The 14,823-nt window shown below is 37.1% G+C and overlaps 1 protein-coding gene across 4 annotated transcripts in view; it reads right to left on the reverse strand.

Moving 5' to 3' along the window:
• The window catches only part of LOC125248766 (rho guanine nucleotide exchange factor 28), a 26,152-nt gene extending 13,163 nt beyond the window's left edge, over nt 1-12,989 (reverse strand). For 3 of the 4 annotated variants that reach the window (XM_048160875.1, XM_048160874.1, XM_048160872.1), the window contains exons 1-14: nt 12,864-12,989; nt 8,652-8,706; nt 8,516-8,567; nt 8,252-8,381; nt 6,186-6,470; nt 5,630-5,798; nt 4,969-5,170; nt 4,721-4,784; nt 4,556-4,581; nt 2,747-2,807; nt 2,304-2,404; nt 2,078-2,183; nt 1,915-1,960; nt 1,688-1,826 (exon numbers count right to left, since the gene is read on the reverse strand). In XM_048160875.1, the coding sequence (XP_048016832.1) occupies nt 1,688-1,826; nt 1,915-1,960; nt 2,078-2,183; nt 2,304-2,404; nt 2,747-2,807; nt 4,556-4,581; nt 4,721-4,784; nt 4,969-5,170; nt 5,630-5,798; nt 6,186-6,470; nt 8,252-8,381; nt 8,516-8,548 (1,362 nt within the window). In that variant the 5' untranslated portion in view covers nt 8,549-8,567; nt 8,652-8,706; nt 12,864-12,989. Of the gene's footprint in view, nt 1-1,687; nt 1,827-1,914; nt 1,961-2,077; nt 2,184-2,303; nt 2,405-2,746; nt 2,808-4,555; nt 4,582-4,720; nt 4,785-4,968; nt 5,171-5,629; nt 5,799-6,185; nt 6,471-8,251; nt 8,382-8,515; nt 8,568-8,651; nt 8,707-12,232; nt 12,423-12,863 lie in introns of those variants that run through there. The other variant, XM_048160873.1, reaches the window with a different exon arrangement.
• Between the last annotated feature and the right edge of the window lie 1,834 nt (nt 12,990-14,823).

Raw genomic sequence — 14,823 nt, forward strand, 5'->3', positions numbered from 1 at the left:
TTGATATCCCACAATCCTGTGCTTTACATTCTGTGACAGTTGAGCTAGAAAAATAAAGATGGCGTCCGAAAGTTGCTGGTCAGTTTGTGTGTAAATGAATGTTTTTGACCAACATTTTCCACTTTTGATGTAATTTCTAGCTAGAAATTACTACTGTAGTAATTAAATATTTGTTTAGTTTTCACCAAAGTTTGAACTATATTGCTGTAGATCAGTGGTTCCCAAACTGTACGACAAAATGCTGAGTAGTTCATTTAATTCTACCTTAAAGTAATATTAAAACCGAGCATGTATTTCTAACTGCCAAAATGCATTTAATCAAATTACCTCATCATTTGCAGTCAAAAATGAGCAGCATGCATATGATAGGTTGCGTGCAGAGTCTGCCGCCTTAAATCGCGCTAAATTACTGTCGTTCTCGACATGCACCTTTGTAAAAGTAGAGATTTAGCACTTACTCGCATGAAGAACAAATATAGTCACAGATAGTGGATTCATTTCGATTTAAGACTCAAACTTTCAACGATACAAAAACATACCTTGTGTGAGTGTATTTAATGATGATAACGAGCAAGAATGCAATTGTTCCCAAATATCCACATGACTGCAAACGTGACATTATTATACAACAGGTCAAAAAAATAAAACGTACATTCTAAACACAGTACTGTCAGTATTTACTCTATTTTGCAATGAAATAATAGTTTTAACGAAAACCACAGCAGAACTACAACACACGTCTGTGTTTCGCGAACAATTCTGCGGCTTTGAACGAATCGTAAGAGTCAATGATTCAATGATTCATTCACAGCCACTTGCTTCGTTACTGAATGAATGACTCGATGACTCACTCATAAAAACAGTGACTTGCTGCCACCTACTGGCGGTTTTAGTTTAATATTTAAAAGTTTTTCAATTTCAATTTCAAACAATTTCTCTGTTGAACATTTTTATTTAAAACACTATTTATTTTATAAAGTTATTCATAAAGGTAAAAATATGAACTGGAAAATCAATTTAGGGGGCAAATATTTTCGCTTAATGGTAAAGGTGTGACTGCAGTCGAAGTGGAAGAGAGGGGGTACGCAGAAGGATGGGAATCCCTTCAGGGGGTACTCCACGCTAAAAAGTTTGGGAACCACTGCTGTAGATCATTAAACTGTTACGCTGCCTCAGAAGTCTGTCTGAAATCAGTTTTGTGAGGTGCCTTCATGCACAAACGCTGCCTTACAAGTCATTGCCTGATAAGGCAGTGAGGCAACAAGACAGCTGCCTAGGTTTTCGGATGCAGCCACAGTGTTTAGAAATTCTCAACAATCATTTTATCTCTTGATAAGCATGGCTGACAGGAAGTTTAAAAAAAAAAAAAAGACAAAATTGAGATTTTTTTTTCACTTAGATTTGAAAATGCACATATGTAGTTATTTTTTAAAACACTATAAATATTTGTATTTTTGTTTTCATATATATTTTTCTTATATATTTTATAAATATACAAAAATGTCAAAATGATACATATGTAATTATATTTCCTCGATTTCCTGATATTTTGTGGCCATTTCTGCTTATCTGCATATACTGTAAAATGCATTAAAAAAAAATATATACCAAAAGTAAAATTTTCTCTGTATGCGTTTTATTTCATTTAACTTTAGGCTGGTGCACACTTTTACTGTCTCTCTCTCACCTTGCTTTTTATTTTGGAGTTGACCATCCGGCTCCGGAGGAAGCTTAGTGTTCGACTCACTTTATATTTCTCTGTCTCACTTTTGGTTGTAGGGATGAATTTCTCTTTCTCTTCTTCCTCTGATTTGCTATACCACATACTGGAAATTTGAAAATAAAGAGTGAAACATGCTTAAGCTTCTAAAATATATATATATTTTGTATGCATGGGTGTAAGAGATCAAATACCTTCTGATGTCTGTGGATGTTTCTTCATCATTGATGGGGAATAGCTCTAGAAACAAAAAAAACAACAACATCCTTGCAAAGTACACTTTATTTTGCACATCTCAATCTATCTTGAACACACTAGTACAGATACACATAAGAATAAAAACACAGTCAAACACACCGTCCTGTGGACTACAGATGGGTAGTTTGTCTTGGATTGGAAAGTCTTGTTCAGACGCTGTAGAGTCTGATTCAAATGAATCAAATGAGTCCTGAGGATAAATTGTCTAATGAAAATAAGGAGAAAAAAAAAAATCTTAGTAAATACTACAAATCTTCTTGCATCCACCACAATTCTAGATACTACAGATTCACAACAAGCCTTTACAGATACATCTTCACCTCACCTGATCCTCGCCAGCCTGCAGGGTGTTGATGCTGTTTGTAATGGTAACGCTGGAGTCAGTGAGCGAACTGGTTGTTGAATCAGTACGAGTTGTGAGTCCATCTATAAAAAATACATGTATGGACTTTGAAATCAAGAACATGCAGCATTAGATATCATTTAATTTTTCCCTTCTAAAACTGGGATTTTTTATTTGAAAAATGCTTTATTGGGAGTTTTATGCAAAGTTGACCTATAACAGAATTTTAGAGGGACCTACAAATGACTTTGACACTTTTGTCAATGAAGAACAACAGGTATCTTCATTTTTAAACATTTTATGTATTTTTGAAGTATAAGCATTATCATTACAATAGCCATGAAATATTTAGTAATCGTTTACTAGCTGATATAAAACATCCTCATTCTCATATAAAGGTAGACCGTACAAAAACAAACATTCACCAGAGTCGTCAGATGATAAGAGTTCCTCATCTTCATCCTGACTGGTGTTGTTAAGCCACACCTGACAGAAAGCAGGACATAAAAATTTAAAGAGAAATGAAATGAAATGAAAGAGAACAATGAAATAACAAAAAAGTAGAATTAAATTATAATCAGTGAACATTGTTGGGCAATAGCATTCAAATTATTTAGGAAACAGACGCTTCCCAAGGACACTTTCCATTATCAACATGTTAGTAAAGTTATGTTATTGAATAAGCAGCAGCACGGCAATGAGATTTGCTACAACGTTACGTTTTCCCTGACAATATTAAAACACTAAAAGAAAAGTCATGTGTCCTATACTTTCTTCAGCTGTTTAGTATCGATGCCCGATTCGTGAATACATTTCCTGAATCACATGAAGCGGTTCTTTTTCATGAACTGATCACAAAATAGTTGGAATTTCGGATTGTTCACTCAAGCATGGAATCGTTTGGAGCATTTTCACGACTCATTTGGAACAGTTTCGTTGATCCGTCTGAATCATTCTGACAGAAGTTCATGGAAATTCAATACCAACTTTAAAGTGTACTGTATTCATGAGGGTCCTATTTTTTTTCTTTAGCCTATCTTTTGGTGGAACAAGTGTTCATTTTTTGTGGGACATTGTTAAAGGTGCCCTAGAATTGAAAATTTAATTTATCTTGGCATAGTTGAATAACAAGAGTTCAGTACATGGAAACGACATACAGTGAGTCTCAAACACCATTATTTCCTCCTTATATAAATCTCATTTGTTTAAAAGACCTCCGACAAACAGGCGAATCTCAACATAACACCGACTGTTACGTAACAGTCGGGATCATTAATATGTACACCCCCAATATTTGCATATGCCAGCTCATGTTCAAGGAATTAGACAAGCCAGCTGAATCATCAGACTAGGTAAGCAAGCAAGGACAATAGCGAAAAATGGCAGATGGAGCGAATAATAACTGACATGATTCATGATATCATGATATTTTTAGTGATATTTGTGAATTGTCTTTCTAAATGTTTCATTAGCATGCTTGCTAATGTACTGTTAAATGTGTTAAAGTTACCATAATTTCTTACTGTATTCACGGAGACAAGACTGTCGTTATTTTCATTATTAAACACTTGCAGTCTGTGTAATTCATAAACAACTTCATTCTTTATAAATCTCTCCAACAGTGTGTAATGTTAGCTTTAGCCACGGAGCACTAGCCTCAAACTCATTCAGAATCAAATGTAAACATCCAAATAAATACTATACTTACGCGATTAGACATGCTGCATGACGAACACTTTGTAAAGATCCATTTTGAGGGTTATATTAGCTGTGTGAAACTTTGTTTATGCTGTTAAAGGCAAGCGCGAGCTCCGTGGGCAGGGAGCGTGAGCATTTAAAGGGGCCGCAGCCTAAATCGGCTCATAATTAATGATGCCCCAAAATAGGCAGTTAAAAAAATTAATAAAAAAAAAATCTATGGGGTATTTTGAGCTGAAACTTCACAGACACATTCAGGGGACACCTTAGACTTATACTGCATCTTTTAAAAAGACGTTCTACGGCACCTTTAAGAACATTATTAGAAAATTGAATACAAAGTCTGAATGTCTGCAGCAGTTTAATTGTTCCTGTATTGGCTAGTTAGTGTAACTAACGTTAGCTAATTTCTCCAGCTGGGGAACACTTTACAAGAAGGTTTCATCAGTTAACATTAATTAACTACATTAGTTAACATGAAGTTAAGAGTAGTTTGCTAGCTAGATACTCCAACACAGTCTGCCACAGCCACTTACATTGTGAAGCAGAGAATATGGTGATCCTTTTTAATGGGTGCATGTGCATGAAAATTGGAGAGAAACAGAAATAACTCCATATTTATCATTACTATACATTCATCAAATATAACATTCAATCAGTCTTGTGAATGTAATTTTCATAATCAAAGGAGAAACACTAACCAGAGTATGAAAACACAGTGTTGCTTTCAGCTCTTCTCTCTGTATCCACTTTCAGACCTTTGATCTGAGATTGTACAAACACATACACAACAAAAAATTGCTTCTTCTTCAAAGCAAATACAGTATTGAACTGATTCCAATCTGAAATATTCAATTAAATTTCATTTTAATTCAAAGTTAATAAGTAATATCTGTGTGACCTTTAACACTAAAGGTCTATATCATGTCTTTCTGTAAGGTTATCTGACCTTGTTTAGTAGCGCAGAGTCCCTCACACAATCTCGCAGCAGTAATATGGATGACTGTAAGGTTTGTGTAGTACAAGAGGACTCGGATACACACACAGACAGAGACAACATCCCAGAGGCGTGGCTAAACCTGAGGAGGTGGGATTTACCCGCCCAAACATGTGACACGCCCGCCAGGGGCGTGGCTAATGGATTTGGAGGGCTGAGGAGAAAGTGTGAAAGGAGAAGAATAAAATGAGTTAATATTCTGTTCATGTTATATGTTGTTAATAAAGCATTATATATATATATATATATATATATATATATATATATATATATAGTTATTGTTGCTCATGAAATCTATATTAAGGTTTCTGAATCTATACAACAGCTTTTTTTGTGAAAATCTGTCTTTTTTGTCACACATAGCTGTCATTTAGCTTCAGAAGATATGCTTTTTTTTTTATTTTTGGCGTTTGGCCTTCATTTAGATCAGTTTGAGAGAGGACAGAAAGCAAATTGTGAGGGAACAAGAAAGGACCATGAGGCCGGGACTCAAACTCTGGTCGCCCAAAGCAAATTAAAGACTAAATATGAAATATAAAAATCTAAATATACCACACAGGTTAATGCAAACACATTAATGGGTACAAGGGTCTACAAAATAGAGATGCATTACTTCTTGAGGAGTTTTATCAGAGCATGTTGATTGGTCTGTTGGGCCAGCTGAAGGGGCGTGTCCCCGTCCTGATTGGCCGAGCGGATAGTCATCAGGGCACCAGGCTGACAGAGAAGGAACTCGGAGGCGCTCACAAATCCCAGACGCACACATACATGCAGGAGAGATTCTATGTGCACACAAACACACACATTTACAAATAAATTGCATTTTTAGTCAATTAATAAATTGCATAAATGCATTTAAAAGACATTCATTTTCCTCCATGCGTCTCGCACTTTGTTTGTCTGTGAAACTCCTTCAGTGACAGTTTCATTTGTGGTCACCACGATGACCTCTAATCCAATTACAACTCTGCATTTATAATTCCACTGCTCATCTCCGGACATTTGTGTCATCTGGATGTGAAGCAGGAACAGTGAAATCTGATTACACACACACACATCCATACAATACACGGAAGCAGGTGCTGCGCTTGCCTTTGCCATCATGTGCACACACACACACACACGCATACAATAAAGGTCAAACACACACATAACACACGCACACACACCTTGTGCTGATTGTCCGAGCAGGTTGTGAGGGGTGTGTAGGTTGGCTAGAGCGAGTGTGACCCTTTCATCCATCTCTGCCTGTGTAGAGCTGTCTTTCAAACCATATCGATCAATCAGATCTCTGTGCTCAGTGGTGCTGAGGCAGTCGCTATGGGTAACCAGGTATTCAGCCAGCTCCTGTGCATCATCCTCCATGTATGTCAGAGAAGACACACCCACACACATCACAGCATCATCTGTAAATATATACGCTCGGACACGCACCATCTCGGACTGATTATGGCCTAAACACAACAATGGAAACACATTGAACATTAAATACACATATAATCATTATGAAGAGGATCTTGCAAAGTGTGGGAGAAGTAATTTAAAGGATTAGTTCACTTCTGAATTAAAATTTCCTGATAATTTACTCATCCCCATGTCATCCAAGATGTTCATGCCTTTCTTTCTTTAGTTGAAATAAAATGATGGTTTTTGATGAAAACATTCCAGGATTCTTCTCCTTATAGTGGACTTCAGTGGGTATCCCAGATGAGGAATAAGGGTCTTATCTAGTGAAACGATCAGTCATTTTCTAAAAAATTTTTTAAAAAATGTATACTTTTTAACCACAAATGCTCGTCTTGCACTAGCTCTGTAATGAGCCACGCATTACATAATCATTAGGGGTGTGACGAGACGAGACGAGAGATTGAGTTAACCAACATCAACTAACAATGAGCAACATATTTGCTACAGTATTTATTAATCTTTGTTTATGTTAGTTAATAGTCATTCATTGTTTGTTCATGATAGTTCACAGTGCATTAACTAATGTTAACAAATGAAACCTTACTGTTTGTGCTTAATAAGATTAAGAGAAAACTGTTATTCATTTTTTATGGTAACACTTTAAAGTGCAAATAAGACCAAATTTTTCTTTGATACAGAGCTAAGAGATGGTTACAACTACACTGCCCAGCCTAAAGTAGCTTACATATTGAGAGATTTGCTTTCATCAGGGAGCCGCTTTCAAAATGCGGGGTATTGAAATCGCGTTTGAATGCGCGCTCGCGTTTACTTTCACTTTCACGGTCGCGCGTAACTCTGTAAATATGGAGCGGCGGCGACCGTTATCCAACTGAATTAAATGTTTTTTATTTAAATACAAAGCAAAATGACAGTGGAGGCGTAATGTAAATGAAGCGGTGGCATATTCTTTCCTAATCATCCTAACACTCTGTCATGGCAACATTTCGCCTCGACGAGAAATCTCCTCACATATTAGTCTCGCGAGAACTCATGACACGAGATCTCGTCACACCCCTAGTAATCACGTTACAAAGGTCATGCGTGGCATCGGCGAAAGTACTGATGTCTACAAAGCAAACGTGCAAAGATTAAGCTAAAGCCCTTTACAAAAAAAAGGTAAAACAACAATATTGGACGATTTTGAAGTTGGAGAAGAAAATTAGATGAAGTTTTTCGCCCTACCACGGTACTTCCGTCTACGTCACGCATGACCTTTCAACGTAATGCATGGGGCATCACAGAGCAGTGCAAGATGAGCATTTGTGGTTAAAAGATATTTAAATTTTATTTTTTCTTAGAAAATGACTGATCGTTTCACTAGATAAGACCCTTATTTCTCGTCTAGGATCATGTAGATCCCTTTGAAGCTGCACTGAAACTGTCATTTGGACCTTCAACCCATTGGTCCCCATTGAAGTCCACTATATGGAAAAAAATCCTTTTCATCAAAAACTTTAATTTCTTTTCGACTGAAGAGAGAAAAACATGAACATCTTGGATGACATGAGGGTGAGTAAATTATCAGGAAAATCTCATTCAGAGGTGAACTAATTCTTTAAGGAAAGTTCTTACTAAATTTTAATATTTATTTTACATTAATCCACTAATCCAATCAATATATTATATTATATTATTTCTTTATTATGGTTTTTCACCTGGGAATTATATCATATTATATATTATTCCCCACTCCCCAGCATCCTCACAATCCTGTGTAGAACAAGCAGTTTGGAGAATATTATATTATATTATATTATGTTTTTTTTACCTGGGACAATGAAGTACAGCATGGAGTGAACTCTAGTTTGCAGAACATGTAGTAGAGTTGAGCCCTCTAGAACCACAAACACCTCTTCCTCCTGAACTGAGGGGATCAGTGCAAAAACCTTTGCTTGGCCCTAAAACACACATGCACATTTAGTACATAAATAGTGTAGTTCTATATATTGCATTGCAATTCTTTGGCTAAAAGCACATTTAGCAACATTTTCATCTTTAAAAACACAGGCAAAGACAGTAAAGTGTTACTCACATAAATAGGAACCTCTTTTCTGCTTAGCTTCATTGTGTGAAACTACAAAAACCTTCAAGAAACAAGTAGGAATGTATTGATTAACCAAAAAAGAAATAAACATTCATACTTGAAATGTATCAATTGATGAAATTACCCAAAAGACTAGAGAGGATTGAATTCTACACTCTTTCTCAGCCGCAAGCTGAAAACTGAAACAGAGAGAGAGAAAGAAGGGGGAGGAGTGAGTGAAGAAGAACAAGGATGGGGAGGAAAAGATTAATAAGACACAAAGCAGAGACAAGAGAGATGAATGACAGGCAGATAGGAGGATGTTTATCTGTCTGTCTGTCTGTCTGTCTATCTATCTGTCTATCTGTCTATCTATCTATCTATCTATATGTCTGTCTGTCTATCTGTCTATAACTGTCTGTCTATCTGTCTATATCTGTCTGTCTATCTGTCTATATCTGTCTATCTATCTGTCTGTCTGTCTGTCTGTCTATCTGTCTGTCTGTCTATCTATCTATCTATCTATATGTCTGGCTGTCTATCTGTCTATATCTGTCTATCTATCTATCCATCCATCTATCTATGTCTGTCTATCTATCTATCTATCTATCTATCTGTCTTTCTATCTATCTATATCTGTCTGTCTATCTGTCTATATCTGTCTATCTGTCTATATCTGTCTCTGTCTATCTATCTATCTGTCTGTCTGTCTGTCTGTCTGTCTATCTGTCTGTCTGTCTGTCTGTCTGTCTGTCTGTCTGTCTATCTATCTATCTGTCTGTCTAAATATATTGTCCGAGTTGAGCCTCAAGATACAACGCATATAAGTAATTTTAGTAGGAGTGTCTGCCAATATTTTTAACGATCAGCGCCATCTTTTGGACAGCACGATCCTTAGAAAGGTTTTCTGTTATATTCAACATTTGTCCACAAGAGGCCGCCAGCAGGTAGATTGATCACACGATTCCCCTGTCGGGCGAAACGAGAAAAGTTTCATGAGTGTCATGAAGTTTTATGAGGGGGGTTTCCATTTTATGTTTTTTTTTTTGACTTATACAACTTTGTCATTAAAAAAAAACATAATTCAGGATGTAAAATGTACATTAGCTATGTTTTGCATTCCCAGTGGACTGGAAGAGAGAGATATGGCAGTGCATGCGGGGACTGAAAGAAGTCTTTGAGCTGTGAACTTTCCCCCACTTATCCAAACAACCCAGTCCCAGAAAACCCGCAGTCTAAGAGTGCTACATATGCTGACCTCTATACTGCACACACACACACACACACACACACACACACACACACACACACACACTAATGCAAACAAACACATGTACACACACATGCTCTGTTTCTGTTTACTTCTACACCAGCCTCCTGACCCCCTCTCACATTCTTCATGTCCTCCATATTTGAGTGGGTTGCAGGAAATAAAGTGAACAAGTAAAGTGGAGGTTTGCAGAGATTCCTGAGAGTTTTTCTAATCTAAAATCACATGCAGGGGCTTAAACATTCCAGGCTCTTTATTCACTGAGAAATGAACTCTCACTCTCCCTCTCTCGTTATAGCTGTACCTCCTGCATTCTCATGCCAAACTTAGATATTTTCTATACCAAGTTAAATTCAGTAGTCAGAAAACTCTCTCTCCTCTGCCTTCTATCCTTTTTTTCCCTTGTGTTTCAAGGAAGCCAGATTTCCAGGAATGTTTCTGCAGTCATTCCCTGCTTGTTTTATAAATCTTTGCCCAATCGTATCACTCACATAATTCCTAATCCTGTGACATGTTTAAAGAATCTAAATGAAAAGTTACGTAAAATATTTACACTAAGCACTGGGATTAGGTTCTGCACAGTAAACATTCCGTTCGGCATGTTTGTATCCATCCGGCCCTCTCTGGAAGGTTCCCTTCTATGCAGGAATTTAGGACAGCCTCTGATCAATGAATTTGGAAGGGAATTGTCTTTATCACAAAAAGCGACCTTTATCTGTGACACTAAGCAAAAACAACAACAGTGAGTTTACTGAGGAGTGTACACACTTCACTGTCACTCTACGATGTGTCATTAGGGTCTATCATATGTTAAAAAATGCTTCATAAATACTTTAACTATATATATAATATATGTGTGTGTGTGGTTCAGGTAAACCCTATGTTATGGGGACAAAATGTCCCCACAAAGATGGCAATATCTGAAATTCTTGTCCTTGTGGGGAATTTTTGGTCAATGTGAGGAAAACAGCTAAAAAAAAAAAAATCATACAGAATGGTGTTTTTTGAAAATCTAAAACTGCAGAAATTTTTCTGTGCCATTTAGGTTTAGAGGCTAGAATAGAATTTACAGTTTGCAGAATATAAACCATTATGTATATGAAATGTCCCCATAAAACATGTGCGTCTGTGTATGCACATAAAATACAAACTACAAAACAAAATTAATTATATTTTGAGAATAATATCATAAAGAATTTTATTACGAATTCCCAACCCTTTTAAAGGCCTACTCTATGTCTATGTAACTCACGGTTAAAAAAACAAAACTACAAGCATTTGGCGGAAGGACATTGTTTTGGTGGTGCTTCGGCTCTGTGTGACTGTGTGGATGAACATGGTTCTTTCTCATAACTAAAAAATGAGAGAGATTATCCTACTGCTTATAAAACATCCACTACGAGGCTTAAGAGATATAATCAGTTTAGATGGAAAGGATCTCAAGATGACTAGTTGAAGATGTTACTGTAGCTAAGAACCGTTAATAGACACGGTACTTGCTTAAAGGGTTAGTTCACCCAAAAATGAAAATTCTGTCATTAATTACTCACGCTCATGTCGTTCCACACCTGTAAGACCTTCGTTAATCTTCAGAACACAAATTGAGATATTTTTGTTGAAATCCGATGGCTCCGTGAGGCCTGTATAGGGAGCAATGGCATTTCCTCTCTCAAGATCCATTAATGTACTAAAAACATATTTAAATCAGTTCATGTGAGTACAGTGGTTCAATATTAATATTATAAAGCAACGAGAATATTTTTGGTGCGCCAAAAAACAAAATAACGACTTATATAGTGATGGCCGATTTCAAAACACTGCTTCATTAAGCTTCGGAGCGTAATGAATCTTTTGTGTCGAATCATGATTCGGATCGCATGTCAAACCGCCAAACTGCTGAAATCACGTGACTTTGGCGCTCCGAACTGCTGATTTGACATGCTGATTCATTACGCTCCGAAGCTTCCTGAAGCAGTGTTTTGAAATCGGCCATCACTAAATAAGTCGTTATTTTGTTTTTTTGGTGCACCAAAAATATTCTCGTCACTTTATAATATTAATATTGAACCACTGTACTCACATGAACCGATTTAAATATGTTTTTAGTACCTTTATGGGTCTTGAGAGAGGAAATGTCATTGCTCCCTATACAGGCCTCACGGAGCCATCGGATTTCAACAAAAATATCTCAATTTGCGTTCCGAAGATTAACGAAGGTCTTACGGGTGTGGAACGGCATGAGCATGAGTAATAAATGACAGAATTTTCATTTTTTGGGTGAACTAACCCTTTCAATAAATTCCAGCACAGCACAACACCTATAATGAAGACCCTTCACAACAGATCTATAATAGATTAGATTTCTCAATAGATTTCTTCAGAACAGATAATGCTGTTAGAGAGCTAATTTACATAGGATATGGCAATTTATCTCATCAATAAAATAACTTATTCACCTTTCGAGTAATAAAAACGCCATCACTGCGTCACTTTGACAACATTTCAAATCCCTCAGTTCTCGCCATCTACGAAAAGCCAAGCCAATGTTTCTCCAAAGATACTCGAAGATACTCGTTACATCAAGCTCTATCGTGTTCTCCCCCACAGCATACACACATGTGGCTGCGTCCGAAAACCTATGTAGCTGTCTTGCTGCCTCGCTGTCTTATAAGAGAATGACTTGTACGGCAGCGTTTGTACATGAAGGTACCTCACGAAACTGATTTCGGACAGACTTCTGAGGCAGCGTAACAGTTTAATGATCTACAGCAATATAGCGCGAGCTTTGGTGAGAACTAAACAAATATTTAATTATTACAGTAGTAATTTCTCGATAGAAATGATATCAAAATTGAAACATGTTGGTCAAAATCGTACATTTATACACAAACTGAGCAGCAAACGCAACTTTCGGACGCCATCTTTATGTTTCTAGCTCAGCTGTCACAAAATGGAAAGCACAGGATTGTGGGATATCAAAGGCAGCTAAGGATACATCCATGCTTCCTTCAAAAATCGATTTGAGGAAGGTATGAGACAGGAAGTGAAGCTAACATTGTATTCGGACGTGCCTTGATGCCTTACTACCTTGAAATGTGTCCTCAGAAGGCAGCATTTTCCAGTTTTCGGACGCAGCCGTAAAGTAGCCGGAGCAACTTTTCTCTACGTACGGATATGACGAGACACACACAGGCGAGTGACGAATGTACACAATTTCCCGCGAAAACCATCCTGCTCGGTCAGAGTAAAACAAAACACGTTTCAAATTATGTAAAATTTGTACCTTTAAAGCAATGCATTATTACACAATACAACTCAGTAAATACATTATTTGTCTTGTTTGGTTTTATAGAATGACCCTTAAAATGTTTTGCAAATGTTGAATTGATGGCTAAACCGAAAAACTATAAACACTAAGAAAGTAATGATAGTTATTAATCAAAGCATCAAAAAGACACCAAAAGTGCTCTGGAATACACAAAAGAGTGAAAGAAAAGGGAGGTGTTAGATTTGATTGACGAGTTTGATTTAGCCTACTGTTTAACTGGATCAAGTCTGATTTAATCAAAATTGTCATAGAAAGTAAGTCAATATGAGGTTATCACAGCTGAAATGCTTGTTTGACAGGCTCTCCCACTGTCCCTGTATCTAAACATGTAAAACACAGGAAAGGCTTGCAGATCTTTCATCTGATAGAACAGACACGAGTCGGTAAGTCTGCGTTAAAACTAGGAAGTTAGGCCCATTAAACAGCAAATATAATATACAGGGTCACATTCATATTTGCATATAACTTTACAGTCAAATCTTTGTGGAAATGTGCTTGAATAGAATGGAAATGGGCCTCACTGCCACGGCATGTGTCCTTTGGCAGCAAATGAGCCATTGCTAGAATACAGGCATAGATACGCACTCACAAACACACAAAGCTGGCTTCCTAAACAGCCCTTCACAGAATAGGAGGAAATGGGTGGCAGTCCCATTGCAGGATTACATCCCGTTTAAAGCACCGCACACACACACACACACACACACACACACACACACACACGAATAAAGTAAAATATATTATATTAGTGTATATTGTTCACATTAAATCAAATGACTAAAACATTTGTCAAGCTATTTGCTTCGATGATAAAAACTAGTCTGTGTGCATTAGTTATAAATGAGTAAACGATGCAACAGTCTCAAAAAAGTTTCACATTTAGATTTTCTGGAGAAACAGACCATTACATGCTGTAAATTGTGTGTAAAATCAACTGATATGATTTCTAAGTGTGTTGCATAAAATTAGATTGTCTCAGGAAGTTCACACCAGCACCATTTAGTCATTGCTATGATACAGCATTGTGACCTCAAGGCTGATCAGTCAGCACTCTCATTGGCCGATTTCTCACTCTCCTGATGACATCACGTTGTTGCCGGGTGAAATTGAACTCTGGTGGCAGGGAAGAAAAAAGACTTGTCAGTTTGTTTCTTTTTCAACCAAGATCCATGCAGATTTTCTCGGCTTAAGGGTTTAATGTTTAAGGATCACCACAGAATTTGCTGACTTAATGCTACAACACTGCTGTTACCCTGTCATGCTTTGTAACGAAAAAATCCCCTAACTTTAAGTTTAGTGACATTTTGCAATCTGTCTGAACAGAACATCACAGCATGAACAAGTTTATGTAGGCCAGCATTCATTTCATCTGAACTCTGCAACATCAGTCTGAGATCATCGGAATGTTTTTAGTAGCACCCCGTGGGCCGCCTTCGTGAACCCATGGACAATAATCCTGCCGGGGTCTGGCTCCCGTCCACACCGTCTGATGGCCATTCCGCTCTGTCAGCAATTCCCATCTCTATTCAAGGCTCCTGTTCGCATGCACTGTAAAAGCCAATTGTTGAGTTGTGTTGCTGCATATGCACTCTAGACAATGATTGCCTTGACTTGTTTGAGCAGCCAGGCTTATTTTTCCTAGAAAATAAACCAGTAAATGCATTTAGAGTGCGATCAAAATGTTTTAGAAAAAATATAGAGACGGTGAAATCTAATCAG

Source organism: Megalobrama amblycephala, linkage group LG16 (genome assembly GCF_018812025.1).
Source record: "Megalobrama amblycephala isolate DHTTF-2021 linkage group LG16, ASM1881202v1, whole genome shotgun sequence".
Classification (NCBI taxonomy): Eukaryota; Metazoa; Chordata; class Actinopteri; order Cypriniformes; family Xenocyprididae; genus Megalobrama; species Megalobrama amblycephala.